Source organism: Pteropus vampyrus, unplaced genomic scaffold, assembly GCF_000151845.1.
Source record: "Pteropus vampyrus isolate Shadow unplaced genomic scaffold, Pvam_2.0 Scaffold115, whole genome shotgun sequence".
Taxonomy (NCBI): Eukaryota; Metazoa; Chordata; class Mammalia; order Chiroptera; family Pteropodidae; genus Pteropus; species Pteropus vampyrus.
The window spans coordinates 5,440,099-5,463,533 of NW_011888896.1; the positions used below are offsets into that span (position 1 = coordinate 5,440,099).

General features: G+C 37.4%; 1 protein-coding gene across 3 annotated transcripts in view; it reads left to right on the top strand.

The window, feature by feature from the left end:
• The window catches only part of WLS (wntless Wnt ligand secretion mediator), a 94,700-nt gene that overhangs the window by 14,889 nt on the left and 56,376 nt on the right, over window positions 1–23,435 (top strand). For all 3 annotated transcript variants that reach the window (XM_011365724.2, XM_023533919.1, XM_011365723.2), the window contains exon 2: window positions 21,109–21,381. In XM_011365724.2, coding sequence (XP_011364026.1) covers window positions 21,109–21,381 — 273 coding nt within the window. The remainder of the gene's footprint in view (window positions 1–21,108; window positions 21,382–23,435) is intronic.

A 23,435-nucleotide genomic window follows, 5' to 3' on the forward strand; every position in this document is an offset into this window, starting at 1 on the left:
CAGAAATCCATTGTGTATGTTCATTGGGTAGCGATCCTCTGGCACCAAAGGGGGTAATTGAGTAGAAAGGCAGAATGCTGTTGGTGCATGGGAGAAGTTAACACCACATGAGGTCACCAGGCTTCAAGCTTTAATCAATGTGGACACAATGCAATTGAGATTTTGAAAAGGGTTTGTTTATAGTGTGAGAGTAAGGGTCAGTAGTTAATTTGAAATGCTGTAGGTGTGTTTTCCTTGAACCAAGAAGGTACAGAGCATGTGTCATAGAGGTTTGTAAATATCCTCAAGGGAAGGATGTAATTGGGGTGGGGGTTAAAGAAGGGCATTTAAGAACTTAAGCATACTTATTATTAACCCATTTATATTTTATTTAAACTTTACCATTCTTCAAAATGAGAAAGAGACTGTAAAAGAAACACAATATAAGTCTATAGTATAGAGGCACAACCCTACCAAGAAACAACTTTTTTTTTTAAGCAATGATTTCCTTTGGGAAGATAATTGGAGTGCTATAAAATATTGCTAATAGTAGTACTGGGTGCTAATTCTAAAAGAATTCTCACTCTCAGAAGTTTACATCTTCTAGGATTTTTAATTGCCATGGCTTGGCTTGAATGAGATGATATGAAAACCATTAACCTCTCTACTTGTTCATGCTGCTGCCCTTCTCCATTTCGGGCTGACTCCAGCCTATATATACTAACCTATACCATGTCTGTCTGCTTTTTGGATTATATTTGGCATTTCCCCTTATTAACACCTAAGTTTCAACAGCTAGAAACACCATACTTTTTTATAAGCACTCTTTGGCCTATTTGGGCCGTCCTTTGTTAAAGGGAAACTTTACAGACCAATAGCTGGTTTTCAGAAATGACTATAGGAAAAGAACATGAAAGTTATGTGGTAAAGCCAAAGGTTTGATACAGACTCTCAGATGCTTCGTTGAGTGTATATTAAATCTAGGTGATGAATTCTTACTCCTGATTCCTCACGCTTATATAGTGCTTTAGCTTCCTTCAGAGCACTTTCATAGAAATCATCTCATTTGATATTACCAATAACATTCTAAGATAGGCCAGTCCACTAGGGACATTCATATTTTAAAGTTATGGAAATTGAGAAGGAAAAGAGCTATGTTTATGGTGAGTTTGTTGGAGAAGGTAGTTGGTTTTGTTTGTGATAGGAATTACTCTGGGGATTTGAAGATTAATTGCTATATGATTGGATGAAGATCAGAAAAAAAACTTAGTTTTTTTGTATAGGGAATTATTTACTATAGAAGTCTCTATATTAACCACAAATTACTTTTTGAGCTCTCTTCTAAGACAAAAAAAAGTGCCACCTGTGGTCCATTTTGTTCACCTTGCCCCCATAAACAATTGTTAAATATATAAAAAATATCTCTTTGAAGGAACAACAAATTTTAGCCTGCTGAGGGTGTCCGTATGTTTTGATCTTTCCCTGGGCAGAAGCTAGGTCTTTAGAACCTTGGGTATTTATTCAGAGGAACCCAAGACACTACTTCGAAGGGACATGTGAATCCATATGCTCACTGCAGCATTATTTACAATGGCCAAGATATAGAGGTAACCTGGGTGTCCATCAATGGATGAATGGATAAAGAGGTGGTACATATATACAGTGGAATATGGAATTTCTTTTGTGGCACTTCCCGTTCCTCACTCTCAGTCCATGTGGTTTAAGAGAATCCTTATTTCTAATTCCAGTGATGGGCCTGTGACCAAACCACAGTGGACACATGGCTTCAGTTACTCTAATCAGAGTAAATTCTGAGGCTTTTGTGGAGGCTACCAGCAAGTGATATCCTCTCTTTTTCTTACTGAACTTGAACCCTGATAGTATGTACCTGGAACTACTGGAGGCTTTCCAATGAAGCCTGATAATGAATCTAATAAAATGTAAGGTAGAATTCAGTGACTATACAGAAATGAGATCTGTTGACATAATTCAATTTCTGAAAACAACCATTATCTAAAAACTATTCTGTCTGTGGACTTTTTTCAGCTTTCTCTTACTAAATGATTAATTAACTTGATTTTTGCTCAAGCAACTTTGAACATGGTTTACTTTCCCTTGCAACCAAGGGACCTCTGGCTGATGCACTTAATACTATGTCTTTGATTTAAACATAGGTTGATGGAGACCACTATTATATTGCAGAAGGTACGTTTGGAGAGGTTGTTCCTGTTGGATGAGTTATGACTTCTGTAACAATTAAAATATAAAATCAGATATGGCACCACCTCTGTTAGGCACGGTTCTTCCAACTAGAGCACTAGTTGAAATGTGTGTGTGTGTGTGTGTGTGTGTGTGTGTGTGTGTGTGTGTGTGTTGTACTACTGTTGGAGCACCAAGTGGCTGGTGAAGATCATTAGTGATAATTCCTGGAACTAGGCCAGGCTGCTGGCTTTGAAGTCAAGCTCATTGTAATACGTACTCCTGCTGAGATGGATGTCTATATGAAATGGATGGCAACAGGATGTCCCAGCAGTTAAAATGAAGTTCTTGAAGGCACAGGAGAAGCTTTAATAATTGCCTAAGCAGAACAATATTTCTGAGGATGGTTGGGACTCTATTACTTTGAGATGTCTGGGACTCTGTGAGGCGGAACAAGGAATGAGCCAGCACACGTTACGACCATCCCCGACCTGGGTTAGTCAGGGGCTACTGAAGGAATGCACACACAGGTCTTGCCTTCAAGCAACTTAATTGGAGAGATAAGATCACTGAAATAAGAGTTTGTCTTTAAGGTCAAAGTTCGGTGAAAATGGCCTAAGTGTTCTAAGCATTTTTTAGATCAGATAAAAATATTCTTTTGAAGAATTAAGGAATTTGACTTGGGCCTTTGAAGTTTGGGGTGATCACTTATGCAAATACTTTATTATGCACATCAAAGTACAATTTGATGTGCATAATATAAGATTCACCTTATTTAAAATATTGAATCAAAAATGAGCTTATTAAAAAAGCCAGGAGTGGAGTATCAGATCTGGCTCTACTGCCATTTGCCTCCTTAGACATACCATTCAATCCCTCATGCTTCTTCTTGCCGTATTATTTGCTAAGTAAACATGGTAATACTTTCTTTTGGCAAATAGAAACAGTCATGTCTTTCTCGAAGCCAAATATGTTGGCATTTTCCAGCCATTTCTTTTTTGCTGTTGTTAAAGGCACTAAGATAAATCCTGAGACTTTAGGTTACCTACAGATTAGAAATTTGTTTAAATGGTGATTAATGTATATCTTAGCACTTGGTTAAATTCTGGGGAATATGAATAGGCAAAAGACTTGATAATCTGCTCAGCTGTGGTGTTATGGAAAGAAAGCACTGGATCTGAAATTACAAGTTGAGATCTCAGGGCATCTACCACTTGCCAACTATGAGATTGTTTGCTTGTAGTATCTCATCAATAGCCTACCACAGGTCTGTAGGCTTAAATAAGATGATTTACATGAAAGCAGTTACCTTTTGTAATGCACCAAAGGCAAATAGGTGGCACTGTTTTAACTGAGTAGATAGGCAGGACATATCTTAGAATATCATTAATAAAACAGAGCAGAATGTGATAATATATTAGGTAATATTAATTGAGAATTTAATGTGCCAGGCAATGTGCTAACTGTTATGCATTATCTCAACCTATATGGTGGTTGAGTTGGAACTAGAATCTTTGTCTCAGTCTCTGTTTTCATATTTAAAAGTCTTAAGAGACTGAAGGGTCCTTCAAACAGTGATTTGGACTTCCTTAATTTGTTAATTGTATTTCTTAAAAAACTCTCTGTTCTAAAAGCAGTGGAGTTTTGGGGACAAAACCTGGAGGTGGCTATAAATTGACCGGCTTTACAAATACCCATAAGGATGGCCATTGTGTTAGACATTGTGGACAAATCCATTCAGCCCAGGGCCTTCAGTCTGTATTTCCCTTTGTGAACTCTTTTGCTGAACGTCCCATCATCCTTTGTCCAGATGAGGTCCTGTTCATCCTGTCTGCTTTCATGACCTAAATGTTTTAGGAACTCTCCACAGACTGGCTGGATTGTCTCTTTGGGCTATGAACAGATTGTGTGGGTGATGAGACAAGTAGGAAAAGACTCAGCAATCAAAAAAGGGAGGTGGAAATCTCTTTCTCTGGCTTTCAGAGGGAGCTTGGACACAAAGGGAACTTCGTTAATCATGCCCCCTTTGTAATCAGAATGGTGGAGGCATTTTTTTCAACCACTATTATTTTGTCCTCTGTCTCATCTGAGTTAAACCAATTGTTAACGGCTAATCGAGGGGTTAAAAATTTCCCAGACACAGCCAGGCAGAATCAACTAACTTCATTTGATAAAGGAAAGGGTCAATTCTGATTGGAAAACCAAGTTAGGCGAGGTATGAGGCTTACTGCAGACATTGTGCTAGTCTGGAAGGGTACCCTTGTCCAAGGTTTACATGGCGGTAGATTTGTGCTTAGATGATAAAAATGTATGTGTGAGAAATGGGGATGAGATGAGTAAGACTTGGGGGTTTTTGTGAGTTTACAAAGTTCAGTCACTTTGTACCAAGACACTAAAATAAGCACTGAATGGAAAACTCCAAGCATTTTAATTTACTGAGTAACCTTGGACAACTTACCGCTTAATCTTTCTACAGTTGCCTTCTTAGAAACCAAAGGAGAATAATAATCTTAACAGGTGTTACGTAAAATAATGAGACTATAAATGATTCGAGTGCCCTGGAGATGAAGAGATAGGGAAATTTCTCTTAAGTATTATTCATATTTAATGTGGAAAAATGAATCGGTATAGCTTTTCTTTTATCTTTTCTTTTCTTTTTTTTGTAAAACCTGTTATGCTGTCAGCAAAAAGAGGTTGTGTGCCTTAGCAGAGGTTGACTTGGTAACAGTTCTGTTTTCTAAGACAGATCCTGCAAGTTTACAATGTGGTTGGTTTTCTGAGAGGAAGGTTTGAGGCTAATCTTGTCCTCTCTCCATTTAGTCGATCTAGTGGTAAAATGTTTCAAATGAATTAGTGGTTCAGGGTAAATCAATTAAGAATTAAATGGAGTTTTGAAGTCAAAATAGTGAAAGGTAGCTGTAAAGTCCAAGAAAGAGGCATCACAGTTTCTTAGGGTTGGAAGACAGAAGAAAGAGATGTTTGATTCTTGGTCTTTCTACTTTATCTTTGTCTTCTTCTCCATCTCCTCCTCCTTCCTGTTCCCTCCTCCTCCCCACTTACTCCCTACTTCCCATTGCCCTATCCTTTGGTCATCTATTTAGAAGGAAAAAATTCCCCCCAAGGTCTTTACCTCTTATGTTTAGTCTCACCTAAATGATATTTTATTCCCAGACAAGATTGGAATTTACCACTCCTATTAAGGTGATGAGCTACTGCTGGTGCTCTCTGCCCAGTGGAGACCTCCACTTCTCCCACTTTCCATTTGTCTGTTTTCAACAGGAATTTCACAATTTCCCGGTTCTTTAAAGAAACAGATTCTTATTCTGTAAGGGGCCTGTGAATTTGTCTAGTCCAGCTTTACCCACACTGGGGTCTCCCAACAGAGACGACCACCCTGCCATCACCTATCTAACCCAGTGATGAGTTGCTGTCTAGCCAGCTTGTTTAATTTCAATCCAATTGAAATACTGTGATGATTAAATGTTCTTATCATTCAGTGGAAAACTGGCTTCCATTACCATGATGTAATTTCCACTCACAAATCCTTTTGGAATAATCTAGATCATGTGCTTTCCTTCTGTTAGATGGTGGCCTTTCAAATAATTGAGGATGGCTATCATTTCTTTTGACTTTCTCTTTTCTGATTGAAAAACACTCCTTGCTGGTTTAGACTCCTTACCATACTTGCTGTCCCTGTCTTGGTAATTGTATTCCCAGTCAAGATTAAGTTTACCTCTGCTACCATGGCAACCAGCTACTGCTTCTTGTTTCTATGTACAGGAAACCACCATTTTCCTGTTTTCAGTAGAATATCCATAATCCAAAAATCAACTTGTTAGTGTCCTTAGAACAAAAACATCTATATTGCTGGTTGTCAGCTTATTCAGAAAATACTGAGTTTTTCTGGAACAGTCTGTGCACTGCCTCAACATTTTAACTCATATAACTTATGCCAAATGTATTTCCCATATATATCTGCACTGGTTTTTCTCACTAGGAGAAATAGTGTGGCCTAAGACAAAGAGAGACTCTAGGCTCAGAGGATTCAGGTTCAAACGCCAGTTTAACCACTTGTTGACCTTGGGTGAGTTATTTACATTTTCAAAGCCTCATTTTACTCATCTCTAAGTGTAGATAATACTATCTTACTCTCTGTTGTATAAGAATGAATAACAATCCAGTTAAATCCCTTAGCCCGATGCCTAGCACATAACAAATATCCAACAAATGGTATCTGTTATAATCATTTATAATTTGTAGATGACAGCCTGATACAGCCATTCCAGCAGGCAGACAGTCGTAATGGTTATGGATTGTTGAGAATTTGGAATCCCTGTGTTGCAAACTCTGAAAAGGGAGTATCACATACAGAATGGCTTAGTGGGGTATGAATTTTTCTTCTAAGATGAGCTGTTAGGAAAAAGTAGGGTTTCTCAGCCAGGAACAGTTTTGCCCCCCAGGGGATATTTGGCAATGTCTGGAGACATTTTTGATTCTCATGACTTTCCGGAGAAGGAGGGAAGGTGCTACTAGCAATTAAGGGGTAGAAGTCAGGGCCGCTGCTAAGCATCCTATAATTCTTGAGATAGCCCTCACAACAGTTATCCAGCCTTAAATGTCAAGAGTGCCAATGTTGAGAAGCCCTGGGGTAGAGGAATGGGGACAGGCAGCCAGGAGTGCTAACAGGAAGTTGGCAAGTATAGCTCTCTGATGTGAGGAGCCCAGACTTTGGACAAAATACTGAAATAAGATGATGATCTAGTGTAGCTGTGGCCCTAACTTCATATAGTCTAGCCCCATAATCCTAATGTGCTTTTTCTAAGATGTCAATCCTTTCCATCTTTCCAGTGCCACATGCTAATTAAATAAATCCTGCCAAAGATTTACATGAAGCTTTTGCACCTGTTACCATATTTTCTTACATTGCTTCTATTAAAGACATGACTGGCCTCCCCTAGCCAATTCCATCTCTTCTACCTGTCCCCTTTCTCTTGAACCCAATGAAACCATCTAGCAATAGTCGAACACTCATTGGGGCACACGTGAGGACGGACATGCCATGGAACAGGCAAAACAACATTCTTTTTATCTGAAGAGAGGAGAGAAGGAGTAAGGAAGAGCCATGTTAATACTTTTGGCTATAATTATTTTATAATAATTTGCACAAATAATAGTGAAAAAAAGAGGTTATAATCCCATTTCGCTGAGGAGAAAACAAGGGCTAATTCTGTGTTCCCTTAAACTAGGGCTGTTTTTCAGGGAGAGACATCTTAGATGTTCAAGTTAAAATTTTTATAGAATCATCTCTCATTATTGGGACTATTAACCAAGAAACAAGGAGAACCCCTACTTTTAATGACCCAATTTCTAGACCATCTAATACCTTGGGATTAATACATCATAGGTAAAAGAAGACAGGATAGGGAGCAGGAATTATGTCACCGTCTCCCGCCAGATTCTTCTTCTTCATTTGCTGACAGCATCGTTGTTATCAATAGTTAACATTTCTTCGGGCCTCACTACGTGCAAGGTACTGTAATTGGCCTTTTCTATTAATTATTTTATCTACACAATCAACCTGTGAGATGGCTACTTTTAGTTAAATTTTACAAAGAGGAAACTGACATTCTGTAAGGCTAAGAAAATTGCCCAACTAAACCTCTAGTAAGTAGCAGAGCCGGTACTTGAACCCAAGTATTTCTGAGTCTAGAGCCCTTGCTTTAAATTTTTTGTATTCTATGGTAATATAAAGAACCTTTCCTGTGAAAGCTGCACTCTGCACTGTAATCGTTTTCTGTTATGGAATATTTTTTGGTAGAGGGTAAGGTATAAAATTTGAAATATGATAAGAACCCAACACTTTAAAAGAAAACCTGAATGAATGTTATGAATCGATGTCTCATTAGCAAATTTTGTTAATGACCTTTTAGCTTAGGCCAGTGTATGCCACAACTTTCATTTCTGAATAGTAATAAACAGCTCTGTTGAGCTTATTTCTGTCATCCTGAAAAATAGATGTTGGACTTGCTCCACATTGTTTCATTGTATTGGAATGTCTTTGTGTTGTATTATACTGTGCATGCATGGGCCATTGTCTGGAAGCTGGAATGGAGTCCCCCCCGCCCCCCAAATGTTTTCATTTTGATCGGTTTAGACTCACTTTCCCATAGTATATGCTATGGAGGTATATTTCATCCTGCTGAAATCATCAGTATGAAGTTTTACAGTTGGCTGTGGCTTGCCCTTCCTTTTTGGAACAACTTATTGGTCTCACCAGTTGTTGGAAGATAGAAAATACCCAGAGCCCATTCTGATCCCTAGCAGCAAGAGAATAGAGTAGGATAATTAAGTTCTCGCCCTCAAACAGATGTTGAAAATACAAGGAAAATAAGGGGAGAAGGGACCTAGATGAACAAGGCTCGTCAGCCTCTATTCTTGGCATATAAATTGACCCTAATTTAAAATGATATTCTTTTAACATTAAAAGAATGATTTTCGCTATACCATAAAATATATAACTTCCCTTATAGAGTCATAGAATTTCTAAGCTACAAGTCTTTAACAGTTAAAATACTGCCTTTACAGTTGAGAGAACTAGGGCCCAAGACTGTGGAATAATTTGCCTGGTTTGTGGCAATCCAGTACTAGAACGCAGCAGTCCTGATTCCTAAGATAATTCATTTCACCAAGTTTCTTCTCAAGTTTGTAGTAGTTCAGGAATAGCAGATCATGGACCAGAATTGAAACTCTAAATGTATGAAGAGTCCTCACAAAGTGTTAATTATGAAGAAATCTCTAAAGGCCGCCTTTTCATCTCAGCCCTGTGCTCAGGTGTCCTCTGTACTCTGTATTCACCAAGTGTTACCAGCAGAAGCACCTCTACTCACATAGGTGTGGGCAGCTCATTGTCTGCAACTGGTCGGGGTAACTTTGGACTGTCAGGTTTTATTGATCTCAGATTTCCTTTCTTAGAATTTGCAACATTGGGGCTACCTAGAATAAATCTAGTTCCTCTTCCAAATCTTAGTCATTTATATATTTGACCTTTTATCCCCCCATCAATGCAAACTGAGCTTTTTTCTTGAACAAGCCATACACCTCCAACTTCTACATATTCTCTTGTAATATGTCATATCACTCAATTTCCTTTGATTTCGCTCTTAGCAGAATGACATTACCATCTGTCTGCTGCCTGTGCAAGAAACTTGGAGACATTCTTAACTTCTCTTTCTCGCCCACATGAATCAACAGGGCCTGCAAATACTTCCTAAACAGTATTTCCCTCCAGTCACAACTGCATCTACCTGTCACCCTTTAGAAGCTCTATGTGTCATCTTAAGATTTCTGATACCCATCCTATCTATGTTCCACCGTTCCTTCAATACCAGAAATCTTACATTGCTTTTTTCACTAGTTTTTTGAGAATTTTCTATATAATTAATTGGACCAGAGAGAAAAACTCATTTAGTACTGCTGCGTAAATAGAACATACATGTAGCAGAAAATTCATTTGCCCATTTGCCCAGGTTTCTGTCTGAGCCTGTTTTGGAGATATGGTTTCAAAAGTAGGATTTGATGCCTTTAGAAGTGGGTGTTTGCTTTTCCTCACTAGTAGGATTTGTTTGAAGACGTTAATGATATGGCCCAAATTTTCCCTCTGTGTGTTCTTAAGAATATAGATTTTGTCATAATATCTTCAAATATGCTGCCACTAATTATATGCATTTAAAGCTAAGAAATGGACATTTTATCTCATTTTTTCTCTTATTTTTTTTTCTATCATTCAGGCCTTGATCCTATCAGGGCAGTGCTAGACTAGGATAAATAAATCTAAGTCCTACAATTGAGAACCTCAATTTCCAGGAAATAGGCTAAAGAATAGTTATCTAAACACACTCCCACATTTTAATATTAGCTACAAACCCTTTGGGAGAAATTCAGAAATTACCATGTTTTTGCTTGCCTGTTGTCTGTCTCATACACATTCTTTTGATGTGTAAATTTACTTTTTTTCCTGTGAATTGGGATGGTAATGTTTCAGTAGGAGAAGTTTATTTTGATCCTCAAAATTCAGTATTCACGTTATATATGCGTAGGTTGACACAGATCTATAAGAACCATCATAAATGGAAATGAGCCTCAGTTGGGGCGCATGTGTACCTTGGGGGATCAACATCAAGGAAAGCGGTCATGGCTTCTTCCCAAACTCTCTGAATGCCAGTCTTAATTGTACTTTCCCATAAGCAGGCCATGGATCTAATACACTATGATATTTTCTTAATGGTGCCATTTAATAAATGTTTGATAAAAGTTTATTAGGCAAATCAAACATAACAACATTAATGTGTTTATTATGACATAAAGACCCTTTAATGTCAATAGTTCAATTCAGTTTTGGGGGTCTGGATGTTCAAATCTGTGCTTGGTGGCATAAGGAGGAACAAGACATGGTCCCTCTTCTCAGGAGCTTGTAATTTTGTAGGGTTTAGAAGCTATATTTACAAATAAAGTCAAATGCTGTAATGAAGACATAGACCAGGTGATATCGGCATTAAAGGGATCATTTATTACTTAAGGGAAATTGGCAAAAACCTCATAAGATGCTGGCACATTATAGGCATTTAACAAACTGAATAAAAGAGGTAGCACTTGAGCTAGAACCCAGAACTGATGGAAGTATTAAAATATTTAACAATTACATAGTAATTTTACTTTATTTCAGTACTTTAAAAAAAAATCTAATAATTTCTAAGAATGTGACTGTTGAAACTGCAGTTTACTCTTAAATTTTACCTGTACCTCCATCCAAATCTAGGGAATTTGGAAACTATAAGGTCCTACTTTTTCTTTGAATAATTAAGAAAGGGATATGATTATTCCTGGCACTGTCCAACACTAAAGTTTTGGCCCTTCAGAATGTCCTGGACTTTTGTTCCTTTAATTGCTTTTCTCTGTTTTTCTGAGATGGATCAGAATCTGGAAGAAAAATAAGCCAATAAACAGCATGAAGCTCTTTATTGGGCCTTACAGTCTCCATTCCCTAGTATCCCACATGTGTGGACAGGGGACTTTATCATTTTGGCGACTCTAGGAAAAACTTACTTAGTTCAGGCTCTTAATCTATTTGGTTACTTCCTGAATGTTCCCATGAAAGGAGAACTCACCCTTTCCTGAGTCTGACTGTGCCCGTGGTTCGCATACCTGAGTTGTCAGTGAATTCTTCCTGAGGGAGCTCTGAGGTCAGCCCGCCTCTAATGTGATTCTGCCCACGAGATCTGGTATCGACCCTTCCGTGGCAGCTCTATCATGTGTTCCCGAGTTGGATCTTCTCTAGGTTAACATCCCAGGCTGCCAGCCCAGAATTTGAAGTTACAACCCAAACTAATAAATTATGGGAGAGTAAACATTAGTTTCAAGTGAGTTCAGTACATTTTTAGGAACCTGTTATTCCAGCATCCCTTTCTGAAACTCTATGGAGCTACTCTGTAGCTGACAAAGTTTCCCAGGGAAGCCAGTTTGCTGGTTTTGTTTGTGTGGCTACCAGCCCAGTGCTGGATAGTGCCTGTCTCTGGAGCTTCAGCAAGTTCCTGATGGCTCCATTCGATCTTCTTCATCCATCCCTCTGCTCTGTACATTACCTCTCAGGTACTTTGAGAGAGTTAATAAAGAAATGGACAATTGAGAAGCAGTGTGGTGTATTGAAAGGAGCATTGGAAGTCAGACTCGGGTTCTAATACCAGCTCTGCCACTTACTGGTGGAACAAAAATCATCCGTCGTCTTCATGTGCAATGGGGGGTCATTATAATGACTTACCTGTTTACTGTGAGGATTAAATGATGCAAATGTGTGAAGAAAGTGCTTTGTAAAATGCAATATGCAATAGACATATTAGCATTTGTTCATTAATAATATTGATAAAAGTAGATACCTATAATTTATAAATAATAAGTGATAATAATAAATGATAACAAATGTGTGAAATTTATGGTATAACAAGTACTTCAGTACAAAGCAGCTGACTGTTTCTTCTAGAAAAAGTTTGAGGTTTCTTAACTCTAAAATTTTAATACAAAAATGTGCTGGTAGCAAGCTTGCTCACAAAATAGAACCAGTTATCCACTTTTCTGTAGCCCTCAACCCATCAACTCTGCCAGAGCAGCTTTGGGGTCTCCAGGAGGGCTCAGAGAGATTTCCCACACAAGAACTGGTTTGCCCTCCATGCTGAGTTTATGAAAGATCATAGCCAAGGTAGTAAATTATAAGGTGTTGTAATTCACTTTCCATAGGTGGTCTTGGATGCATTCCATAGCCTTTTGGCTGAAAGGTGGCTGATTTTGAAGCACTGGCACAAAGTCAAAAATTCAGCCCAGATGACTGGTTTGCCGAGCAGTGAGCAATAGCATCAACAGATGAGCCATTTGGTTTTTCTGTGGAGGTCTTTTGTGTTCACTTCACGAATATTTAATTTTTACTGTTTTGAGTATTTCTGGAGTGACTGAGAAACAGTAATTGCAGGTATTTTTCACAGATAGAGGTAGAATTAGTGATCTGATGTATTTCTGTTGATCTTCTTGATTTACTATCTCTTTGCTGCTGCACACCAAAGGTGAAGGTCAGTTCTTTTAATCAGAATTCAGGATTTAGGATTGCTCCCCCAATTAGCACGTCTAATGGTTGGCAGATTTGATGTGCTAAATCCCTTTATGTGCATTTTATTATTTTTTTTCAAAAAGAGAAAAAAAAAAACTGGCACCAATCTTGAGCCTAAAGTAATTTCATGTTTACCACAGCATTTCAAATACTATGTAAGAGTTTGGCTCAGTGTCCCAAAGCACTCTAATTTTTTTCCTCTCGCTTCCAACGCTCCTCAATTCCATGGGATCCAAGCCAGGCAAGTAATGGAAGCCAAGTGGTGCTGCTTGTTTGCTGCGTAGATTCTGACAAATATAGAGTAATTCTTCTATTCTTCAAAGCTGTTACATCTTTGGCTCCAGAACAATTGAGGTTTCAGGCCAAGCATTTAAAACTCTCATCAGCCTAAGATATAAATAAACATATAGTATTTTTCAGTATTTTTTAAGTCAGAATGAATTATACAAGTGTTCGCTACAGTTTCTGAGACTTTGATGTTAAAATGTCCATGTCATTTGTTCATAAGTTTATGTTGTTGAGAACTATTTTTAAATAAGTGCTTGCAACTTTTGTGTGTACAGTACAAATTATTTTGTTTTCAACTCTGTTGCGTAGTGTGTGAATTTTTGTGTTTTGGTGGTAGTAGTTTAGTATAGAGGAAATTTCTGCCATGTTTAAAAATTTAGCTTCCCTACAACAGATGTTAGCATAATTAACTACTTATTGAAAATTACTGGTAAGAATGAATTTCACTTAATGTACCGCATAACACACACTAGGGCATAACTAAGATAATTCCAAAAATCACTTCTTTGGTCTTGGCCCTGCAGATCCGCTTTCTATTCTCCAGTAATTGAGATTAAATTGTGAAATAATATTTCATTTAGTACTCTAGTAAGATTTCATTGGTATAGTTGAAATCTAGGAGAATTTTATCTTTGAGGTAGTGTGAATGTCTGGCTATTATAATTTCAGAGCAGTTTCAGTAAAGGAATTAACAGACCGAGTCAGTTAATTCTGAAGCAGTAAGTCATTTTAACACAAGTAAGTATTTACACTTTCTTAAGCTGAAAACCTTTGAAGCAGTCATTATAATGAGACATCCTAAAACTTAGACACATGCTGTGGCAGATACTAAGAAATCTTTTTAGGAACTGACCTAGTGGGAACTGTAAGCAGAATCGGCTGAAGGAATTGCTGGTTGTCTAAAACCTCACAGTTCAACCAGATAATATGATGTGGCTCTATCAGTTGTACAGTATATCCTACATGTTTCCTTTTAACTAGAATTAAAGTAGGAGGTTTTTGAGCTTGAGAAAGGCAGGCAGAATCTCTGAGGGAACTCAATTTAACACATTTAAAAACTAATTTCTAAATTTAGCTGAAGATCCTTTTATGTTAAATGAGTACTTGTATTGGGGGGAGAGTCTTTGAATAAAAATTGTAGTTGTATAAATAAGAGCAGTTCATCTGGTCTGCTTGATTTCTGCCACCTGTGTTCCTCTTCCCCTCTTCTCCCTCTCCTCCTTGAGGCACATCAAAAAATCCTAAGCAAACCCTAGAATTATCCAAGGGCCTAAATGCTCAATACATTTCATATACATTCTCGTTTAGGCAAAGTTTAGAACCAAGATATTCAGATAGGCAAAGTTTAGAACCAAGCTGAGTATAGTAATCCCCCCTTATCCATGGTATCAGTTACCTGCAGCCAGCCATGGTCTGAAAATATTACCTGGAAAATTCCAGAAATAAACAATTCATAAGTTTTAAATTGTGTGCCATTCTGAGTAGTGTTATAAAATCTCACATGGTCCTGCTCCATCCTGCCTAGGACCCGAATCATCCCTTTGTCCAGGGTGTCCATGCTGTATACGCTCCATTAGTCACTTAGTGGCTGTCTCAGTGATCAGATGGACCATCTCATTATAACAGTGTTCAAGTAACTTGAACCTGTGTTCAAATAACCTTTATTTTACTTAATAATGGCCCCAAAGTACAAGAGTAGTAATGGTGGCAATTGGCATATTCCAAAGAGAAGCCATAAAATGCTTTCTTTAGGTGAAAAGGTATGTCTGTATTGGAAAGAAACATAATATATGTAGGATTTGGTACTATCTGCAGTTTCGGGCATCCGCTGGGGGTCTTGGACTATATCCCCTGTGGATGAGAGGGAATTATTGTATGTAATCTCAAACACCATTCATAGCCAGGTAATGAAAGTTTTCCATACATTACAAAGTGAAATGGACATTGAGTCACTTAGCTTTATAATTCGGGTGAAAGTTGTGGGGGCTTACATTATCCAGCTATTGCTTTTGTTCTCTACTTTTGTAGATATACACATAAGCCAAGTAATTCTTAGCTCTCAAACATTAATTCTATCTTTTGAAATCAGCCTCAATTAAAAAAAAATAAAGTTTAACATTTACCTCAATTAAAAAAAATAAAGTTTAGCATTTACTTTCTAGTAACCCAAAAATTTTTTAGGGAATAAAGTAGAGAATAACTAAATGACATTATTAAAAAATTGATTAATAAATCAAGCATTCATGTCCAGAGATCATGACAGCAGCTTTTTAACTGAAACTAGGTTTTAAGAATTAGATCAACTTCTCTCTTGAGTCAGTAGAAAAAAAGTATCTGCTAGCAATTGTTAGGATGATTATTAATGCTTATAAACATGAATTACCCTTTTAACTGATCTGTTCTCCACATTCCTTCTCCTTGTAGCCCAAAGCAGATTAATCTTTAAATATCATCTTTGTTGCAAGGCAGACATTCTTCTTCATATTTAGGTGAAGCTTATTACCTGATGATCTAGACTTCAAAGGCTCTTCTGAGGCCCAGTTGCCAGAATAGGAGGTGGGGCTTCTCCATCCCCTCCCCACCACTATCTTGCTTTTTCATCTTCCAGGACAGCTCATGTCTAGCCTTGTGGAAACCTACAGGACAGAGATAGGTGTCTTAGATGAAAAGATCTTCCAAATAAAAGTTCTTTGTTATTTGTAGGTCTCTTTATTATTACTTCTTCACGTTGCTCTATAGAGTGGAAGCAAGACTATTAGGAGCAGAAGCCAAGACCGCCCAGTAGAACGGTGCCAGTGGCTAGAAAAAGCAAAGGGCTGAAATAGGGGTGATGCTGCATTTTCACCTGTTAAATGATCTTTTTAGAAATATTAATACTCAAACACAGACATCTGTAGAACATACTGTGATTTTCGAGGTATCCTATGACCCAGCACATGTTCTTCTTCAGTGCCTTTCCCACTTGGCTGTCCCCCTTTTCTTCCTTGGCTAGCAAACACCTGCTCTTTCAAGGCTAAGTCCAGGCCTTCTGCAAGCAGCCCCCAACCCACAGCCTTCTTTTCAACTAATGCATCCTGAGCAAACTTCTGTCAGAACAAGTTTCAATTAGGATGTACTTCTCTGCCAACTTCTCAGCCTCCCACACCAGACCATGAGCAACTCAGGGTCTGGGACTGTCATTGTCTCTATCTTAAGTTAGTACAGTGCTCGCATAATAGTAATACTCCTAGATAATTGCTAAAGGAATTGTTTTTACTTGAATAAAGCAAAGAAATAAATAGTCTCTGTTAGCCTAAATAGAGAACCATGTGTCATGCCAGCATGTTGTTTTAATTTTAACTTTTCTAGGAGGCAACCAAGTCTTGCATCTCTGTCCAACTCTTTAATTACAGGTTCTGGAGGGAGTAGGGGCTAATGATTTGATGTTGACTCACCTTTGAGCATGATAGCGGTAGTGGTTGGCTAGATAGTAATTTGTAAACTGGACAGCCATTTGAGATGCCATAACAGGAAGCTGACTGGAGTCAATGAATATTCTTCCAAAAGAAGTACAGGTTTAGTCATTGTTCACTTACATTTTTATTAAAGGTTACATTATAATGATGACTGGAATTTTTGCCTCATTCTAGCGAATTCTACTTCACAAATATCTGACTGTTGCCCTTTCTCAGGTAATGTCAGGATAAATGTAGTATTCACCACAATTATAATTACTTTTTCCTATAATCGTTTTTTGTCTGTTTTCCTTATTATTTGTACATTCCACAGTACCTAGCACATAGTAGGTGCTCAAGACACACTTTGTAAATGTAGTATGAGCCTTAATAATGCATGTCATTGAGGGGCCACTGAATTTTCAAAGAGGCTTCAAGTTGTGTTTGTGCTGTTTTTCACAACCTTGAATTATAAGTCTTTTTAATTTCATAGCACTTCTAAATTAAATGTTGCGTAGTATCACATTTCACAATTCCTGTACTGTAGTGGAGAGGTAGACAGAGGACTAATGTTGAAATACAGATAAGAAAAAATAGCGTATGTTTGACATAGTAAAAAGAACTGAACTCAAAATGGGCCAGAGTTTTCAGTGAGTAGCTTGTGATTTTATGACTTCTGTGCATACTCTAAACACTGTCTTAACCAACCATAAGTTAACTAGTCCACAGTGCCTGGAAATATTCATTTTGGGCTAGCTTGCTCTGTCTAATAAATTGTACTCATGTAGAAGTAGCTTTTGGCCTCCTTTTTTTCAACTAAATGCTATGAATGGGTAGAGGGGACATTTATGAAGTATGCTGAAGCAGCTGGGTGATATTGCATTGCTATCCTAGAAATACTGAGAGTGCTTATTTTTAGCTTTCACCTGAGCAAACATGACTCAGTTTGTTGACCCGAATCCATCCAGCCCCTTCTTAAATACACAAACTCTATTAATCCTTAGAACCACACTGGTTTCTAAGTAAGGCCTTCATTTCATATACCTGTTAGTTGACTATGGCTTCTTCAGAGGTTGCAGATAATTTCAGCTTCTTCCATTTCACTCTTTTCTCTTACAATAAAATCCCTCACACTTTTTAAAAATTTAATAATAGAAATCAAACTTCCTTTGATTTTAGACACTGTTTTGTGACACATGTAGTCACAATTTTGGCTACAACTTAATAATAAAAACACCTTCTAACCAGCTATTAGCTATAAGCTTAATTTTTAGTTTACTTTGTTAGGCATTTTACCTAAAGAAACACCTGGAAAATCACTTAACTGGAGTAGGAAGTTGTCTTGAGCTGTAAATACATTATTGGAGAAACATTTACTGTCTGTTTTTGAATAGCAGAATATCTATTTACTTTCTCAAATAATACAACTATTTTACCTTCTGAGCACTACTAGAAAAATTGAAAATATTGAATTATCTTCAGGTTTTTAAGTTATGCAAAGGTTTCGAGATTAGAGGACTAATTCAAATGAAGAAAAATATTTGTGTTTTTCAAAGTATAGTTTGAGATACATTTAAGGCTTCTCCAAGTTCATTGCCATGATCTTTCTGAAAATATTAGTGTTCCTGGGATTTTTTTTCTTTATGCAAGAAACACTGGACTAATGAAAGAATGAAAATAATTCAGGCCGCTACAAAGGCAGGCGTTCACTGTGTCCATTAAAAATGCAGCCTTTGTGCCCGTAAAGTGTTCAGCTTCTCTGTTATTAAGTTTGGAATGTGGTTTTGGAACTGAGCTGAAAAACTCAGCTAGTTATTTTTCATTTTGGTCTAAAGAGGGAGAGACTTGTTTTTCAAAAGGAAAAAAAAAAAAGAAATGAAGAAAGGTTAGGTTCATTTTGGAAGAATAGAAGTTTTAGAATGTAGTAACTATTTTCTGCCGCAAATAGTCAGTTTGAGCATGTTAGCCAAAAATAGAATTCATGACTTTTGTCTCCCTGTTTATTTCTCCAACCACATTAAAAAGGATTCAGTGAAATGTGCCATTTGGTCTTTTTAATGTCAGTAGGCTATTTAGCTGAGTCAGGATAACCAACATTTGATTGATTCATATAATAATAATAAGCTAGATGTCTGATTATAGATGGATTAGGTGTAAAGTGTCTGTGATACAGTTTTGAGTTTTAAAGAAAAACTTCCCTGGCATGGATAAGTGGAGCCTCCATGTTGCAGTACGCAGGACTATACACCTGAAAGACTTTCAGCTAGAGTTTAGTAGTTCTCTGTTTTTGGATACATTTTAGTAGGCATTGTGTACTAGCCTTCTGCAAACATAACATCTTACTACTCAAAATTTACGATCAGGATAGATACTTAGGGATAGAAAAAGAACCGTGTTTCTGAGCATTAAAGTAGGGCAAAATATCAATAATACACACTTTTGCTTCCTATGTGACTTTCCTTTACTTTACATATTTCTCTAGTTGCTAACTGATCTCTACTAAATGAGATGATTTCTGCTCATAAAAGGTCTTAAAGCACAGTATGCAAATATCATATGCACAGAATTAAATGTACGGAATTTCAGTGAAAATCCAAGCAATTCAATGTAAATTTGAAATGGATTGGAGGGAGTGTCAGATAGTGATACAAACCATGAATTTACAGGATTCAAAACAATATTGTATTGGGCCATGAGTTAACTGTCCAATACATGAAATAGAACAGATTGTCCAGAAACACTTATTGTTACACATAAGATAAAGATGATATTATAAGTCAATAAGAAAGGAGAGTCTCTTCAGTAAAGGATAATATACATATTTAGAAAAAATAAAAAGCTAGAACCTCAATTCATCTCTTATAGCAAAACAAATAGCAGATGGATTAGCTATTTAAATATTTTTTTAACTGAAATTGTTAAAACTAACTGGAAGTTAATAAAGATGTCTGTTTATTGAATTTGAAGATAAATAAGGTCTCTCTAAGAATAAAGCATGGAAAAAAAATCAAAGGAAAAGACAGATTCTATGAAACCTGGAACTTCTCTGATTAAAATATGCTGTAAACAAGTTTAGATAGCAGATGGAAAAATTAAGATAAATCACTAACAAAAAATATTAAGCAAAGAATATTTCTTATTTATAGACAACTTTTATAAATTAAGGGTTGTGTAGGTAAATTAAATTTAGTATATCATGTGATTGATTGATTATTTTGCAAACACTAGTTGAAAATTTTTAATTATGTAGAAAATATTTATAATAGCTAATATTAATTTTATACTTTTTATGTGCTCAAGCACTATTCTGAATGCTTTTCATATGTTAACTTGTTTAATGTATACAATGATTCAGAGAGGTAGGTTCTATTATTATTGCCATTTAAAAGATGATAAAACTAATATACAGACAGATTTAGTGATTCACCCAAAACTTTCCTACCATGGAATAGTGATGACACAACTAGAAATGAGAGAGCCAAGATTTGACATCAGGCAAGTTGGCTCCAGTGGTGGAGTTATTTACTACTGTACTACTCTGCTTCTCTAAGTGAATAAAAAGAAAAAGCTACAAACCTATATCTAGTATGATCCTATTTTGTAAAAGTGTGTGTTAATATTAGCATATATTTTAAAGTCACACAATTTAATTCATTTATAAATTTTTTTCTAATTATACATTCACAGAAAAGATACAATACTTTGATATTTTTCCAACGGTTGTTACTTCCCTCTAGTGGGATTCTGGGTAAATGTTGTTTTGAACTTTAAAATTTCTGTATTTTGCAGATTTTCTGTTATAACCATATAACCATTTTACAATCACAAAATAGTGCTTTTTAAATGTTATATAGTTCAAATGTGATGTTCTTTCTTGACATGCATGTATTATATTTTAGTACACCTTCGAAGGATCAGTCAATGTTTGAGTTTCCACCCTCTGATAGGTACACTCTAAGTAGCGGTCGGAGATTAACAAAGTTCTTTCTCTCAATCAAAAACAGTGTTGTAAAATTTTAGAGTTAAGAAGAATCTTAGAAACCAGCTATCTTGGTTGAATCTTAGAAACCAACCATTTTGTTTATCACATGAGGGTCCCGAAGCTCCTATAGATTTAACTGACTTGCCCAGGATTAACTGGGAGTCAGTTGTTCACCCAGGCTTCAGACCCAGGTTTTCTGACTTCAAACACTATGCTCTGTGGAGCAGGAGAGCCCTGCAAGTCCTCAGGTGGGAACTGGAGCACTGTGCATTTTTGTGACAGCGGTTTGGTGTGAGGAGGTAACTGAACCCAACAGGTTACAAATATAGCCTTCCAATAACTGATTGAAAGCACAATGGGAAGACTCTTGGGTTTACTTTTTGACACTTCTGGAGGTCACTGAAGGATTCTCACCCAGAGTTGGGAGATACTCAGGTATTACTGGTCCCAAATTACAGAATGTATATTAAAAAAAAAAAAAAAGTGGAGAGAAGACAATAGTAAAAAGAATGTTAGCCAGACACGAGCACCTCAGTGGATGATTTTTCTAAAACAGAAAAACATTCTCTTTTCAGCTCCAGGGCCCACGGCGGCAGTGTCCTACCTGTCAGTGAAATGCGTGGATATCCGTAAAAACCATCACAAAACAAAATGGTTAATGCCTTGGGGAGCTAACCAGTGTGACAAGATCCGGGACATCGAGGAAGCAATTCCGAGGGAAATAGAAGCCAATGACATTGTGTTTTCTGTCCACATTCCTCTCCCCAACATGGAGATGAGTCCTTGGTTCCAATTCATGCTGTTTATTCTGCAGCTGGACATTGCATTCAAGCTGAACAACCAAATCAGTAAGTGCATTCTCCTCTCTTTCCTCTCCTACCTTGGGGAATTTCTCTCTTCAAGTTCTGTCAGAGCGGTTTTAATAACAGTAAAATGATAATATTAATAGTAGGTAATTATTGACAACTTACCATTTACTAGGTACTTTTCTGAGTACTGTACCTATATTAACCCATTTCATTTTCCCACCAATTTCTTGAGCTAGGTCTTCTCTTTCATTGGTGAGGTTGCCTGTGGTCAGAGAGTGGATTCAAATCCAGGCAGCCTGGCTTCAGAACTCTGCCCTAACCACCAAGCTTTCTCACCTCTGTAGGGATGAAAAATGTTCCTTTCTTTCCTTGGCTGGTTTAAGGATTAAATTGACATAAAACAGATTAACAAGAGCAAAAAAATTTTTTTTGTACCTCCTGGAACCCCAGAGATATGAGACTCGAGGGCCAATTGGGTAATTGACTCTTATATGTCATCCTGAGCTAAAGAATGGGATAGAGGCCTAGGGCTTCAAAGGGGAGGAGGGTAATTCACAGGATGATAAGATAGCAGATGTTTGGTAATTAGAAGTTTGCCCTGTCATGCAGGTAAGTCTTGCAGATAAAAAGTTATCTCTGGTAAGAGCTCTCTTTCTGTGCCAGGACCCCTATCCAAATTCTTTTAGGCAGTTAAGGGAGAGGTTAAGTTTTTCTTGAGTCTGCTGGGTCTTGATTGCCTTCAGCTCAAAATAATCCGTATGCCAAAGGGACACATTTTGAGATAGCCTATTCTACTTCCCTTTACCTCTCCAGTGCTGTGAAGGAGCTTACTCTGGCGGAGTGATTTAAGGATTTCTGGAAGGTCCTATGTTTCAAAATGTCTTTTACCACTGGACTTTGAGTAAATCCATCATCTTAGAAGAAGATCCCTGTCAAAATGGGAATGTGAACCCATGAGCCCCGCCTTTTCCACAAAACCAGGTTATTTTTTTAACCTGCTAGTTATGATCCAAGACTCTGTGGGCACGGGCGTATAAGCATTTTGTCAGGAAGAGACTATTGAATGATTTCTGGGAGACAGCTACATGTGGCATCTGGGGATAGTATAGGGAATCCTAGGTTGAGGAAGAAAAAATTGTTTTTTGTTAAAGCAGGATCGGGGTGAGAGAGAAAGAGAAAAAAGTATGTTGAAGACAGCTCTGCCTGGGGCTTGTCCATGGATCAAAGTACTTTTTCTAATTGCAATTTTTCTGTATCAGCAGTAATCTTGATATAAAATTACATTAATTTTACTCTATTTGGGAGTTATAGCAGTATATGTACCTAACTGACATCTTATCAAACAGATTATGCTGAGATGATTTTCCAGAATGCAGACCCCCACCATTTATTTAATCTTTTACCCTTTACTTCAAAATGTTTTTGAGTGCCCATGCCATGCAGTGTACTAATAGCTGGACGTGGGGATACAGATGAAGACTCTGCCCTTCAAGGGGCTTATAGTCAAGTGGAAATGAATGGGAAATAACCATTCATTTCAGTATGGTGTGCTAGGTGCTGCAGCCAAGGTATGACCGGCAGGCTGTGGGAGCATAAAGAACAGGCATTAGAGCAGGAAAAGGCTACCTTGGTGTATGTGTGTGTTGTGTAATGTAGTGTAATGTAGTGTAGTGCAGTGTAGAAGTGAGCAAACAGATATTTGAGGTGAGTGTTAAAGAGTGAAAACTCTGACAGGGATTTGGTGGTGAGGGTGGGGGAAATAGAAGAGCTCTGTATATAGAGGAAACAGGGAACGGCTGATATGAAGATCTGTATTTGCACAACAGCCTGATGCATTCAAGGGGTAGTTCCCATGTCCCATTCTTTTGCCTATTGACTTATTCATTGGCTGTGTAACACATTTATTTATTCATTCATTCATTCAAGCTTTATTAAGTCCTTACTGTATGTAAAGCCCCAGGTACTGAGGATACAAGACTGAACAAAAAATGTTCTTGTAAGGGGTTAGGGAAGATGGGGGTTGGAAAACAGATACTTGAACCCTACCAAAAAGAAAGACATGTGCTATAATGAGAGGAATATGCAATGCTGTG